This window comes from Tachyglossus aculeatus, chromosome 18, assembly GCF_015852505.1.
Source record: "Tachyglossus aculeatus isolate mTacAcu1 chromosome 18, mTacAcu1.pri, whole genome shotgun sequence".
NCBI lineage: Eukaryota > Metazoa > Chordata > Mammalia > Monotremata > Tachyglossidae > Tachyglossus > Tachyglossus aculeatus.
In genome coordinates, this window is record NC_052083.1 from 39729213 (window position 1) to 39745272 (window position 16060).

Sequence of the window (16060 nt, forward strand, 5' to 3'; positions counted from 1 at the left end):
CAAAGTCCCTATTCCACAAGAAGCTCACAGAATAAGAGGGAGGGAGAGCAGGGACTGAGGGCAGAACGTCCAACACCCCTGTCTCTCCCCTCTCCCTCCGTGACTCTCCCCAGTGAGCCAGAACCGACCTCCCTGCACCCCTGACTCTCCCCAGTGACACCACACAGACCACCGCACACCCCTGACTCTCCCCTCTCCATCCCTGCCTCTCCCCCAGTGACCCAGCAGGGACCACTCATCCATGGGTCCAGCAAACCAGTTTGCCCATTTTCCAAAACCACCAGGCCACACACCCGGTACCTCCACCTCCCCCCAGCTCAGCCCCAGTGGGGGCATCGGGAGGCTTGGAGGAATCCGACGCCGCTTGCCCACCCGGCCATCCAGAGCCTGGTTCTGTTAAGAAGATGAAGAGACCCCTCCCCTCTGCAAGGCAGAAATGGCCTTGGGAGTTTTCCTCCCCAAATCCCCAGCAAAGGAACGGTAATTATGCCCGGGACTGTGCCGGGACCACTGAGCCTTGCCTCGATCCCAATGAATGAAGGATTAATTAGGACAGACCGTCCGGCCTGGCCAGAGCCGAGTTTTAACACTGAGGCCGCCCCTCCGGGGCTCTCTACTACCTCCCCTCTTCCACGGGAGATCTCCCCCTGGTCTCTGCCCCCGCCTCTCTCCAGGCAACCAGCCCACCCTGGGAGGGTGGAAATTGCTACGAGGGTGGAGTCAATCCACCCATCTATATCAATCAATCAATCAATCAATCGTATTTATTGAGCGCTTACTGTGTGCAGAGCTCTGTACTAAGCACTTGGGAAGTACAAGTTGGTAACATGTAGAGACAGTCCCTACCCAACAGTGGGCTCACTGTAGTCTTTATTGAGCGCCGGCTCTGCGCTGCGCTCACTTGGGCAGTCCACGGGTCTCGCGGGCAATGAGCCTTCACGGGCCCACCGCCATGTGCAGCACCCCTGCCCACCTCCTTGCTTGTGGCGCTCCCAGACAAGGGCCTCGGGCCACATGGCTTCCACTGAGCCTCCTCCATTGTTCTCAACAGAAGGGTCCACCCGTGCGGGCAAAGGGCACAGGGCATTCACCTGGACACCCATTCCACGCACGGCAGCGTGACGGGAGCCGACCGCATGTACACAGCTGGACCGGGCACCACTTTGCACAGAGCGCTGGACTGGGTGCCTTCTCTAACCCTCCACTCCCGCCCTTCAGCTAACTGAACCTGTGGGCCCCCGAGGTCCTGTGTGGGCATCGCCAGCTTCGCTTTTCGCTGTGCCCAGGCTGCCACCCCTCAGAACCTCAGTGGCCACCTCTGCCACCAGGCCAAACGGTCACCAGGCCACGCGGCCACCGGATCTCACGCCCATCACGTCATACGGTCACCGGGTCACAGTGAAGGGGCCTCACGGCCACTTGCTTCCAGCCCCGCCTGCCCCCGGCCACTGGCCACCGCCCATCCCTCCCGTCTCCCACCGCAGAAGAAGAAAGGCCGCGGGCTCGGCTCACTCACCGGGGCTGGTGATGGTCAGAAGGTCAAACGGCCGCTGTTGCTGGAAAACAAAACCACAGAGGTCGGAGGTCAAGGGATTTGGACAGGCATGCCGACATTCAGACAGACAGACGGAGAGATGGTGCGGAAATTGGCGGTGGTGCCCAGGCACACGGAAAACAGTAAAACAGTCCGGGGGGCAGATGGGGGGCATAGCTGGAGAGGTGGGAGGGGCATGTCTGGAAGGAGGAGGAGGGACTCCGCTGGGCAGGGTGGGGAGCAGTCATCTCCCATCCAGGCAACCCACAACAATACCAGTAATAATGGTATTTGTTAGACGCTCACTATGTGCTATCCGTGGGGTGGCTACAACACAATCAGCTCAGACGCGGTCCCTGTCCCACACGGGGCCCGCAGTCTGAGAAAGAACAGGCATATTAGTCCAGTGCTCCGCACACAGTAAGTGCTCAATAAATACGATTGAATGAATGAACGAATGCATTTATGCCCCATTTTACAGACGAGGGAACTGAGGCCCAGGAAAGCGACTTGCCTAAAGTCAAGCTGAAGGCAAGCGGCAGAGCCGGGGTTAGAACCCCGGTGCCCCAACTCCCAGTCTCGCCCTCCTTCCACTGGGCCGTGATGCTTCTCTGCACCGGAGCCCCTTCCACGAGGACTGCGGGAGGGGCCGGCGCAGGGAGAAGGCAGGGCGGGCTAGTGGTTCCAACACCCGCTCCACATCCCCGAGGATGGGGGCTGGGGGAGGCAGACCCTAGGATGGGGGGCCCCCGGGGGGCCGAGGCGGGAGGAGGCGAGGGCGAGCGGAGGGTGGAACCAGGCCGTGCTTCGACTCAACATATGGAACATGAAAGGATGGGGCGAGGCAGGCGCTCGGGCACGTTCCGCTCAATCTGCAGTGGAACGGGCGGTTGCTATGGCGACGTCAGGCGATGGCACGGGAATGGGGGTCTGTGGCGTCCGGGCCGCCCACTCCTCGGGAGTCGGCAGGGTGGCCAGGGCCCGGGAGGAGGGCCGGCGGGAGACCGGGCCCACCTCCCAGCCACGAGCGGCTCCGACTTGGGTCGGCCGGCTGGCCGCAGGGGCCCGGCGCTGGCCGGGAATGGGGTGGAAGGAGCCTGCGTGGAATTGTCACTCCCTAAGCCCCCCACTGCAGCTGGAGCAGGGCGGGGTCAGAACCAACAGCCAGAAATCCCTCAGTGGGGGAGCGAGTGCAGGGAATACATTCCCACAGGGAGCGGGAAACTGGAAACTCTGGCAGGTCCTGGGGGGTTTGGACAGATTCGTGGGCAGACGTCCATGCTGGGTCACTGGGGAGAGTCATGGGTGTGGGATGGTCCATACTGGGTCACCGGGGGAGAGTCAGGGACGGACAGAGGAGTCAGGGTTGTTGGATGGTCCATGCGGGATCTTTGGGGGAGCGTCAGGGACGGGGAGGGGAGGGTCAGGGGTGTAGGATGGTCTGTGATGGGCCTCTGGGAGACAGTCAGGGACAGAGAGGAGAGAGTCGGGTTGCCTGATGGTCTGTGCTGGGTCACTGGGGAGAGATGGGGATGGAGAAGGGAGAGTCGGGAGTGTTGGATAGACTGGGTTGGGTCCCTGGGGGAAGAGTCAGGGGTGGAGAGGGGAGAGTCAGGGGTGTTAGATGGTCCGTGCGGGGTCACTGGGGGAGAGTCAGGGTGGCGAGGGGAGTCATCATCATCATCAATCGTATTTATTGAGCGCTTACTATGTGCAGAGCACCGCACTAAGTGCTTGGGAAGTACAAATTGGCAACATACAGAGACAGTCCCTACCCAACAGTGGGCTCACAATCTAAAAGTCAGGTGTGGGATGGTCTATGCGGTCACTGGAAGAGAATCAGGACAGAGAGGAGTCAGGGGTGATCTTCATCTTCCTCCTGACCTCCAGATCTCATTTTCTGAGATGGAGTGAAGAGGACAGCAGGGGGATGAGAGGTGGGACCGGGAGGCCCTTCCACCATCATCAACCATGAAAACTCAAAGCTCATCCCCGCTCGGACCAACTGGATCTGGCTCAGCCTGGGGTGGGGGACGGAGGGGAGGGCTGGCTCCTAGCCTGCTATCCACGTTCCTCTTTTCCCACCACTCCCAGCTCACACTCCTGCTTCGCTGCCCTGACATTCAGACCGGCTGGCACCCAGCCGGGGATTGGAGCTGAATCCTAGCCTAGTAATAGTAATAATTATTAGTAGTAATAGTAATAATAATAGTTATGGTTTTTGTTAAGCGCTTACTTGGTGCCGGGCACCGTACTAAGCACTGGGTTGGGTACAAGCAAATCAGGTTGGACACAGTCTCCGTCCCACTTGGGGCTCAGTCTTAATCCCTATTTTCCAGATGAGGTAACTGAGGTACAGAAGAGAAGTGACTCGCCCCCGGTCACAGGGCAAACAAGTGGCAGAGCCTGGATGAGAACCCAGGTCCTACCGATTCCCAGGCCCGTGCTCTATCCACTAGGCCATACGTGCCAAGCACTGTACTAAGTGCTGGGGCAGATACAAGATGATCAGGTCCCACATGGGGCTCTGGCTAGGCTAGAATGTAAGCTTCGTGAAAGCAGGGAACATTTGGCTTGTGTTCTCCTCTCCAAGCACTGAGTACGGTCCAGAACGGCAAACCCCACTGGTGACTGGCCACCTTGGGAATGCCTCGGTTCCCTTCTGTGAGCCCTGTGTCTCACCTGATTATCGTGTATCCACCCCACCGCTCAGTACAAGGCTCGGCAGTAACAAATACCGCTAGTCTACCTGTTAGGAGCATTGCATAGTGGATAGAGCACGTGCCTGGGAATCAGAAGGTTGTGGGTTCTAATCCGGGCTCTGCCACTGAGAAGCAGCGTGGCTCAGTGGAAAGAGTACAGCCTTCAGAGTCAGAGGTCGTGGGTTTGAATCGCGGCTCCGCCACTTAATAATAATAATAATAATGATGGCATTTGTTAAGCCCTTACTATGTGCAAAGCACTGTTCTAAGCGCTGGGGGGATACAAGGTGATCAGGTTGTCCCACGTGGGGCTCACAGTCTTAATCCCCATTTTACAGTTGTGGGAACTGAGGCACAGAGAAGTTAAGTGACTTGCCCAAGGTCACACAGCAGGCATGTGGTAGAGCTGGGACTCGAACCCATGACCTCTGACTCCCAAGCCCGTGCTCTTTCCACTGAGCCACACTTGTCAGCTGTGTGACTTTGGGCCAGTCACTGAACTTCTCCGTGCCTCAGTTACCTCATCTGGAAAATGGGGATTGAGACTGTGAGCCCCACACGGGACAACCTGATAACCCTGTATCTCCCCCAGTGCTTAGAACAGTACTTGGCACATAGTAAGCGCTTAACAAATACCATTATTATTATCATTATTATTTGTACTCTTCTCCCGCCCCACCTAGCAGGACTTGGCTCTTGACTTTCCCCCCTCTGCTCCCTAGTTCCTGCTGTTCTCTCAGACTGGAACCCCCTCCCCAAATCCACCAGTCCTAAAAGTGCCACTTCAATATATAATTTAATGGTATATATTGAGCACTTGCTGTATTTACATTCTTCTATTTATTTTATTCTGTTAATATGTTTTGTTTGGTTCTCTGTCTCCCCCTTCTAGACTGTGAGCCCACTGTTGGGTAGGGACCGTCTCTATATGTTGCCAACTTGGACTTCCCAGGCGCTTAGTACAGTGCTCTGCACACAGTAAGCGCTCAATAAATACGATTGATTGATTGACATATTTATTACTCTATTTATTTATTTATTTATTTTGCTTGTACATATCTATCCTATTTATTTTATTTTGTTAGTATGTTTGGTTTTGTTCTCTGTCTCCCCCTTTTAGACTGCGAGCCCACTGTTGGGTAGGGACTGTCTCTATATGTTGCCAATTTGTACTTCCCAAGCGCTTAGTCCAGTGCTCTGCACATAGTAAGCGCTCAATAAATACGATTGATTGATTGATTGATTATTTGAGAACCACCCAGATGCAACCCCAGACACGGCCACTAGGGGGTGCTCCTTGCTGTGAACGCGGAAGCATAGCTGCCATTCGTCCATGCGGCCAGCAGGGGGCGTGAGGTGGCGCTGAGCGCCGACCTCTCATTCATTCATTCAAATCATCAATCGTATTTATTGAGCGCTTACTATGTGCAGAGCACTGTACTAAGCGCTTGGAAAGTACAATACGGCAATAAAGGGAGACAAGCCCAACCCACAACGGGCTTACAGTCTAGAACAGCATTGTGGTTTAGTGGAAAGTGGTTAGTGGTTTAGTGGTTTATGTATACATGTTTGTACATATTTATTACTCTATTTATTTATTTATTTTACCTGTACATATCTATTCTATTTATTTTATTTGGTTAGTATGTTTGGTTTTGTTCTCTGTCTCCCCCTTTTTAGACTGTGAGCCCACTGCTGGGTAGGGACTGTCTCTATATGTTGCCAACTTGGACTTCCCAAGCGCTTAGTACAGTGCTCTGCACACAGTAAGCGCTCAATAAATACGATTGATGATGATGATGATGATGAACTTGTACTTCCCAAGCGCTTAGTCCAGTGCTCTGCACACAGTAAGCGCTCAATAAATACGATTGATGATGATGATGATGATGATGAACTTGTACTTCCCAAGCGCTTAGTCCAGTGCTCTGCACACAGTAAGAGCTCAATAAATACGATTGATTGACTGATTGATTGAAAGAGCACGAGCTTGGGAGTCAGAGATCGTGGGTTCAAATCTCGGCTCTGCCACCTTTTTTTTTTTAATTGTATTAAGCGCTTACTATGTGCAAAGCACTGTTCTAAGTGCTGGGAGGGGATACAAGGTGAGGAGGTTGTCCCATGTTGGGCTCACAGTCTTAATCCCCATTTTCCAGATGAGGTCACTGAGGCTCAGAGAAGTTAAGTGACTTGCCCATGGTCACACGGCAGACACATGGCACTTGCCAGCTGTGTGACTTTGGGCAAGTCACTTCACTTCTCTGGGCCTCAGGGACCTCATCTGGAAAATGGGGACTGACTGGGAGCCCTAAGTGGGACAACCTGCTAACCTTGTATCTACCCCAGTGCTTAGAACAGCGCTTGGCACGTAGTGAGTGCTTAACAAATACCATTTTTATTATTAGAGGGGGTGGGGGGGAAACAGACATCAAAACAAGTAAACAGGCATCGATATAAATAAATCGAATTATAGATACGTACACAGTGCTCCACACACGGTAAGCGCTCAATAAATACGATTGAGTGAATATATTCACTTGTGGCCTGAGACCAGGGCCGGGGGGCCGGGGAAAGGGGCTCAAGGGGGCTGGGGGCATCTGATGGGGGAGGGATTCCGGGGCAGGACCAGGGCTTAGAGGCTGGGGAATGGAGCAGGAGGCCCAGTGGAATATGGGAATAACTGGGAATAATAATAATAATAATAATAATAATGACATTTATTAAGTGCTTACTATGTGCATAGCACTGTTCTAAGCGCTGGGGAGGTTACAAAGTGATCAGGTTGTCCCACGGGGGGCTCACAGTTTTAATCCCCATTTCACAGATGGGGGAACTGAGGCCCAGAGAAGTCAAGTGACTTGCCTAACGTCACACAGCCGACAAGTGGTGGAGCTGGGATTTGAACCCACGACCTCTGACTCCAAAGCCCGGGCTCTTTCCACTGAGCCAGAAGTGGGAGAGGAGAGGGAAGTGGGAGTCGGGGACCAGCCTTCAATCCAGGGTCCAGGAGGTCTCACTGGGTGTCAAGATGCGGATGGCCATTGTGGGGTTTGAGGATGATGATAATAATAATAATAATAATAATGGCAGTTGTTAAGCGCTTACTATGTGCAAAGCACTGTTCTAAGCGCTGGGGAGGTTACAAAGTGATCAGGTTGTCCGACATGGGGTTCAGTCTTCATCCCCATTTTCCAGATGAGGTAACTGAGGCACAGAGAAGTGAAGTGACTTGCCCAAAGTCACACTGAGGCACAGAGAAGTGAAGTGACTTGCCCAAAGTCACACGGCTGACAAGTGGCAGAGCCAGGATTTGAACCCATAACCTCTGACTTCAAAGCCCCTGCTCTTTCCGCTGAGCCACGCTGCTTCGATGATGCCACGCTGATGAAAATAATAGTAATAATAATAGTAAATAATAATCAATCAATCAATCATTAGTATTTATTGAGCGCTTACTGTGTGCAGAGCACTGTACTAAGCGCTTGGGAAGTACAAGTTGGCAACACATTGAGACAGTCCCTACCCAACAGCGGGCTCACAGTCTAGAAGAGGGAGACAGAGAACAAAACCAAACATATTAACAAAATAAAATAAATAGAATAGATAGGTACAAGTAAAATAAATAAATAAATAGAGTAATAAATATGTACAAACATATATACAGGTGCTGTGGGGAAGGGAAGGAGGTAAGATAGGGGGATGGAGAGGGGGACGAGGGGGAGAGGAAGGAGGGGGCTCAGTCTGGGAAGGCCTCCTGGAGGAGGTGAGCTCTCAGTTGGGCCTTGAAGGGAAATAATAGTAACAATAATGCATTTGTTAATAATAATAATAATAATAATAATAATAATAACGGCATTTGTTAAGCACTGGGGGAGATACAGCGTGATCAAGTTGTCCCACGTGGGGCTCACAGTCAATCCCCATTTTACAGATGAGGTAACTGAGGCTCAGAGAAGTTAAGTGACTTACCCAAGGTCACACAGCAGACACGTTTGTTAAGCACTTACTATGTTCCAGACACTGTGTTTTGCACTGCAATAGATAAAAAATACCCAGGATGGACATCAGCACAGCCGGCACGGTCTGCGTCTGTGTATGGGCGTGTATGGGTGGACCGGACCATGGACCCCGGTTGGCCCAAACAGCCACCCAGCCCCAAACCTGCACCCATGGGGAAATTTCCCCATCAGAAGCCTCTCCTTCGAGGCAGAAGACAACTACACACAACACAACACAACACAACACACACACACACAAAAAAAAAACAGTCAGGGATCGCTAAACTTGGAAAGAGCCTGGGCTTTGGAGTCAGAGGTCATGGGTTCAAATCCCGGCTCCGCCACTTGTCAGCCGTGTGACTTCGGGCAAGACGCTTCACTTCTCTGGGCCTCAGTGACCTCATCTGTTAAAATGGGGATTAAGACTGTGAGCCCCCCCGTGGGACAACCCGATCGCCTTGTGACCTCCCCAACGCTTAGAACAGTGCTTTGCATATAGTAAGCGCTTAATAAATGCCATTATTAATATTATTAACTGCTAATAAGGTCGTTTTGACAGGCAGAAATAGAGGGTGCAAATATAGGAGGGGCGTCCCCGAAGGGCAGAGGTGCGTTTGGCGGGGGGTGGGGGGAAGCAGAGAAATAGGCCTGCTTTTTAGGTGGGGGAACTGAGGCACAGGGAGGTCAAGTGACTTGCCTAACGTCACACAGCAGACAAGTGGTGGAGCTGGGATTTGAACCCATGACCCGAACCGAAGGTGGATTCTCAGCTGCTGCTGTGGCTCCAATGGCCTCGGCTTCCTCTGCTGGGGTGGAAGGAGAGGGCCGACTTGACCTTCTGCCCCATTTTCATTGTTGTACACTCAGCGTTGTACTGGGTGTGTACTGTGAGCGCTGTACTGGGAGCCAGCTGTGTGTACAGCACTGTACTGGGCGCTTGGTAGAATTAGAGAAAGAGCGTGGCCCAGGGGATAGAGCATGGGTCTCGGAGTCAGAAAGCCCTGGGATCTAATCCCAGCTCCGCCGCAGGTCTGCTGTGTGACTCCGAGCAAGGCATTTAACATCTCTGTGCCTTAGTTCCCTCATCTGTAAAATAGGGATTAAGATTGTCATCATCATCATCATCAATCGTATTTATTGAGCGCTTACTATGTGCAGAGCACTGTACTAAGCGCTTGGGAAGTACAAATTGGCAACACGTAGAGACAGTCCCTACCCAACAGTGGGCTCACAGCCTAAAAGGGGGATTGTGAGCTCCATGAGGGACAGAAAGCACCTGTATGTACGTTTGTAGATTTATTACTTTATTTATTTTACTTGTACATATTTACTATTCTATTTATGTTGTTAACAATGTGCATTTAGCTTTAATTCTATTAGTTCTGACACCCGTCCACATGTTTTGTTTTGTTGTCTGTCTCCCCCTTCTAGACTGTGAGCCCACTGTTGGGTAGGGACCGTCTCTATATGTTGCCGACTTGCACTTCCCAAGCGCTTAGTACAGTGCTCTGCACACAGTAAGTGCTCACTAAATACGACTGAATGAATGAACGACAGGGACTTTGTCCAACCTGATTAGCCTGTATCCAACCCAGCACATAGTACGGTGCCTGACCCATAGTAAGTGCGGAACAAATGCCACAACTATTATTATTATTATCATTATTATTAGAAGGGATGTGGAAGACATCTCAGGGCTATGTGGTAGGCGGCTGATCATGTTGCCGACTTGGACTTCCCAAGCGCTTAGTACAGTGCTCTGCACACAGTAAGTGCTCACTAAATACGACTGAATGAATGAACGACAGGGACTTTGTCCAACCTGATTAGCTTGTATCCAACCCAGCACATAGTACGGTGCCTGACCCATAGTAAGTGCGGAACAAATGCCACAACTATTATTATTATTATCATTATTATTAGAAGGGATGTGGAAGACATCTCAGGGCTATGTGGTAGGCGGCTGATCCGGTCCCACCATGCTCCCTTCTCTAGAGGTCCAGCCGAGAGAGGGTCTCCCTCCCTCCGCCCTGTGAGCCCACTGTTGGGTAGGGACTGTCTCTATATGTTGCCAATTTGTACCTCCCAAGCGCTTAGTACAGTGCTCTGCACATAGTAAGCGCTCAATAAACACGATTGATGATGATGATTTCGTGAACGATTCGTCCAGGCCATGGTGAGCCTGGTGAGGCTGCTAGCCCCCGCCTCGATTGCTGGGACCCAGAACGGGGGGACGCGCCCACCCGCCCGTGGCCTCGGAAGGCTGGGCAGACACCGCTCCCTCTCTACGAGGATTGGCTCCCGGCTTCTTTCACGGGGCGCCGAGGAAATCTCTCCCTTGATGAGCGGCGACGCTGATTCCGTCGCAGGGAAAGACTGTTGGAAACGCGCAGTCCGTCGGAGGAGCCTGACGCAACCCGAGTGAGCAAGAGAGGAGCGAGCGAGTGAGAGAGTGAGTGTGCGAGAGAGGAGGTTCCTACAAAAATGTTCAGGCCATGTTTCCCCACTCCTCAGGAACTTCCAATGCCCATCCACCCTCACATCAAACAGAAACTCCTCACCATTGCCTTAAACCACTCAATCCCCTCGCCCCCTCCTACTTCACCTCCCTATTCTCCTACTACATCCCAGTTCACACACTTTGCCTCCTCTAATGCCAACCTTCTCGCTGTACCTTGATCTCATCTACTTCACTGCCAACCTTTAGCCCACATCATCATCATCTTCATCATCAATCGTATTTATTGAGCGCTTACTATGTGCAGAGCACTGTACTAAGTGCTTGGGAAGTACAAATTGGCAACATATAGAGACAGTCCCTACCCAACAGTGGGCTCCCAGTCTAAAAGGGGGAGACAGAGAAAAAAACCAAACATACTAACGAAATAAAATAAATAGAATAGATATGTACAAGTAAAATAAATAAATAGAGTAATAAATATGTACAAACACATATACATATATACAGGTGCTGTGGGGAAGGGAAGGAGGTAAGAAGGGGGGGATGGAGGGGGGACGAGGGGGAGAGGAAGGAAGGGGCTCAGTCTGGGAAGGCCTCCTGGAGGAGGTGAGCTCTCAATAGGGCCTTGAAGGGAGGAAGAGAGCTAGCTTGGCAGATGGGCAGAGGGATTGGGGGCATTCCAGGCCCGGGGGATGAGGTGGGCCAGGGGTCGATGGCGGGACAGGCGAGAATGAGGTACGGTGAGGAGATTAGCGGCGGAGGAGCGGAGGGTGCGGGCTGGGCTGGAGAAGGAGAGAAGGGAGGTGTGGTAGGAGGGGGCGAGGTGACTGTCTGCCCCTGGGCTGGATGACTGACACCCGTCCACACGTTTTGTTTTGTCGTCTGTCTCCCCCTTCTAGACTGTGAGCCCGTTGTTGGGTAGGGACCATCTCTGTATGTTGCCAACTCGGACTTCCCAAGCGCTTAGTACAGTGCTCTGCACCCAGGAAGCACTCAATAAATACGACTGAATGAATGAAAGAATGAATGAATGGAACTCCCTCCCTCCTCATATCCAGGAGGCAATGACTCTCCCCACTTTCAAAGCCTGATCGAAGGCTCATCTCCTCCAAGAGGCCCTCCCTGACTAAGCCCTTCTTTCCTCTTCTCCCACTCCCTTCTGCCTCACCCTGATTTGCTCCTTTTATTCATCCCCCCATTCAGCCACACAACACTTATAATAATAATATATTATTGTTAACCACTTACTATGTGCGAAGCACTGTTCTAAGCGCTGGGGGGATACAAGGTGAGCAGGCTGTCCCTCGTGGGGCTCACAGTCTTAATCCCCATTTTACAGATGAGGTAACTGAGGCCCAGAGAAGTGAAGTGACTTGCCCCAAGTCACACAGCTGACAAGTGGCAGAGCCAGGATTAGAACCCACGATCTCGTACTCCCAAGCCCGGGCTCTTTCCACTGAGCCACGCTGCTTCTCTTATGTACAAATTTGCAAATTATTTATTCATCTATTCATATGAATGCCTTCCCCTCTAGATTGTGAGCTCGTCGTGAGCAGAGAATGTGTCTGTTTATTGTTATATTGTACTCTCCCAAGCGCTTAGTACACTGTTTTGCACACAGTAAGTGCTCAATAAATACAATCAAATGAATCAATGAATGATGCTGATGCAGTGGTTAAGGTGGAATAGGATAAGTGCCTGGATTAGTGTGGTCGTGGTTTGGTTGGAGAGGAAAGGATGGATTTTAGCAATGTTGTGAAGGTTGGGGACAGATTGAATATGTGGGTTGAATAAGAGAGATGAGTCAAGGATGCCATCAAGGTTATGGGCTTGTGAGACAGGGAGGGTGGTGGGTCTGTCTACAGTGATGGGAAAGTCACGGGGAGGACAGGGATTGGGTGGGAAGATGAGAAGTTTTGTTTTGGACATGTTCAGTTGGAGGTGTTGGCCGGAAATCCAAGTAGAGATGTCCTGAAGGCAAGAATGAATGTGAGACTGCAGAGAATGAGAACAGGGCTGAAGATAATAATAATAATAATAATGGCATTTGTTAAGCACTTACTATGTGCAAAGCACTGTTCTAAGCGCTGGGGGAGATACAAGGTGATCAGATTGTCCCACGGGAGGCTCACAGTCTTCATCCCCATTTTACAGATGAGGTAACTGAGGCCCAGAGAAGTGAAGCGACTTGCCCAAAGTCACACAGCTGACAATCGCCGGAGCTTGAACCCACGACCTCTGACTCCAAAGCCCGGGCTCTTTCCATTGAGCCACACTGCTTCTCTAGATGTAGATTTGGGAATCATCTCCAAGTCGAGATGGTAGCTGAAGCCGGGGGAGCAAAGGAGTTCTCCAAGGGAGGGGGTGTACACAGAGACTAGAAGGGGACCCTGAACTGAGCCTTGAGGGGATGCCACATTTGGAGGGTGGGAGGCAGAGGAGGAGCCCACATGCAGAATGCTGTACTGGGCGGGTACCGTGGGCAGACGCTGCCAAAGAACGTGTAACAGAGGGGCTAAAGGCGGGCACAGGCAGACACCAAATTCCTGCCAAGTGGGAGCAGGAGGAAGCTTGTGGGCCGAACAGGGGCAGAGCAACAGCGTCAGGGTGACGGATCCGAAGAAACGGTTGAAAGGATGACTGGGAGTTTGCCGGCCGAGAAGAGAGAAGTGGGCAGATGGGCCGATCCCCCCACCGGTACTCTCCCCCATCCAGGGGCACACTGGCGGGAAACACGACACAGAAGTGAGGGGTTGAGGGGAAACTGAGGCACAAGGTGCCGAGGCAGCCGTGGTTCCCTAGCAACCGGCCTGACGGGTGTCCCTGCAACTGTGCCTTTTGCTCGGTGTTGTGTGAGCAGTCAATCAATCGTTCCTGTCCAACACTCACTTAGACCGGGCAGAGGCTGAGTCCAACCTGATCGCCTTTTATCTGCCCCAATGTTCAGTACAGTGCTTGGTACGGAGGGGCCGCTTAACCAGTAATCAATCAATCAATCAATTGTATTTATTGAACGCTTACTGTGTGCAGAGCACTGTACTAAGCGCTTGGGAAGTACAAGTTGGCAACATATAGAGACAGTCCCTACCCAACAGTGGGCTCACAGTCTAAAAGATTGTAGTACCAGAATTTTGACTCATCAATCAAGGAATGGTATTTATTGAGCGCTTACTATGTGAAGAGCACTGTACTAAGCGCTTTGGAGAGTACAAAAGAATTAGTAGACATGCTCCCTGCCCATAATGAGCTTACAGTCTAGGGATGAGCTTATTAATCGTTCAGTGTATCAATCAATCGTATTTACTGGGTGCTTCTTGGGTGCGGAGCGCTGTACTAAGTGCTTGGCAGAGCATAAGAGACAAGTTCCCTGCCCGCAATGAGCTTACAGTCTAGAGGGGAGACAGACATCAATATAAATACATTAAATTCCAGATACCCCTTCCATCAGAGAAGTAGCGTGGCTCAGTGGAAAGAGCCTGGGCTTTGGAGTCAGAGGTCATGGGTCCAAATCCCGGCTCTGCCACTTGTCAGCTGTGTGACTTTGGGCAAGTCACTTAACTTCTCTGTGCCCCAGTTCCCTCATCTGTAAAATGGGGATTAAGACTGTGAGCCCCCCTCATGGGACAACCTGATCACCTTGTAACCTCCCCAGTGCTTAGAACAGTGCTTTGCACGTAGTAAGCGCTTAATAAATGCCATCATTATCATTATTATTATTATTATTATTATTATTATCAGACAGACACAGAGAGGTGTGGTGATCGAGGTGGGACCTGCCAGGGGAAGGAGCTGGGGTGGGGTCGGGGATGGGGGTCCGGGAAGGCCTGGCCTGCTGGGGAGCCCCCCTCCCCACCCAGAGGACAGCTCCCATCCTGCCACAGGTCCCCCCGAAAGGTGTAGGGAAGCCGACACTCACACACCACCTGCTTTTCAACCCACTCCCTTCTCGTCGCCCTTGCACTTGGACTTCCTCCCTTTCTTCAATCTTCCCTCAAGTCCATATCCATCATTGATTGATTTCTATTAATTTCTATCTCCCCTGCTAGAGGGCAAGCTCTTTGTCTACCAACTCTGTTGTACTGTATTTTCCTGAGTGCTCTGCACGCGGTGAGCACTCAATAAGCACGACTGACTGAGAAAGCTCCAGGCTTATGATACGGTATCCAGGCCCGTGCTGAGGGGTTGCCGGACCCGTGGCGGGGTTACCGGGCCCACGTTGGGGGATGCCGGGCCCGGGCTGGGGGTCGCTGGACTCATAGCGGGGTCACCAGACCCGTGTTGGGGGTCACCACCCTCTCCCCGGCCCCCCAAACACACGCCCGAGCCGTAGCCCAGGCAATGGCATAGCAACATCGCGGGGCTGGAAACAATGTATGTGTGCGCTGGGCCCGAGGCCTCTGAGCGTTTTAGGAGTCCAGGCAACGTCCGGGTCGACATCCTTAATTGGACCAGGTGCGGAAAGGGCCGAGTTCCTTGTCGCGGGTTGCTAAGAACCCCCAGGCCCTCGGCCACGTCTCCCTTTATCTGGTCCACATGGCGGTCATCACACGGTCCCGGGTCCCCGCCCCGTCCCTTCCATTAGCCCTCGGTGTCGCGGGTCTCCCCGGCAACGTCTAAACCTGCCTCGTGACACGGCAGGAAGCTGGTCCGCCCACGTTAGCTCCATTTCTTCCCGCCGTGGGCCGGAATCCCTCTACATGGGACGATTAACTACTATATTGTACTGGGCACCTACTGTGTACAGAGAGCTGTACCGGGCATCTACTGTGTGCATAGCACTTTACTGTGCACCGACTGTGCTCAGAGGGCTGGACTGGGCACCCATTGTGTAGTCCCCATCCAGGGCCACTTACTGAGTGCCAATCAGTCCAGGCTCCTCATGCTTTCCGCCCAGAAGTCCCCGGTCCAGCGCCCGGTCCAGCCCCCGGGCACCGGGCAGCTCTCCGACAACGGCGGGGCTGGACCGGGAGCCGGAAGTGACCCCAGCACTGGACCTTGGCTCGTCGGCGGGCGGTTCATTAAACCGAGCGTTAATCAAGATGGACGCTGCCCCCTGCTCGACCCAGACCCCCAACTTTATCATCTCTAAATATGTTTCTCATCCTTTCCCTGCAAATTAGTTTTTGAAAGTGAATTTCAAGGTCTGGTGACTCAAAGGTTCACTAACTCAGTTTTCATTAAGTTTTCACAAATGATCTACTGTAGCATTATTCTTTTATAGTCCAGATTTAAGGCCCACTATGAAAAGCAATTATGCTGTCAGAAAAGTGTATTTTGACTTATTAAAAATCTGAAAGGTTTCAGAAAACTATTTATTTAGGACCTCGTTGGGAGCGGCGGGAGAAAACGCTCTGCTGTCGGGGTT

General features: G+C 52.2%; 1 protein-coding gene across 1 annotated transcript in view; it reads right to left on the minus strand.

The window, feature by feature from the left end:
- Window positions 1-16060, minus strand: part of BEND5 (BEN domain containing 5) — a 158772-nt gene that overhangs the window by 40995 nt on the left and 101717 nt on the right. The window contains exon 6 of the mRNA XM_038760624.1: window positions 1517-1556. Within this exon, the coding sequence (XP_038616552.1) occupies window positions 1517-1556 (40 nt within the window). The remainder of the gene's footprint in view (window positions 1-1516; window positions 1557-16060) is intronic.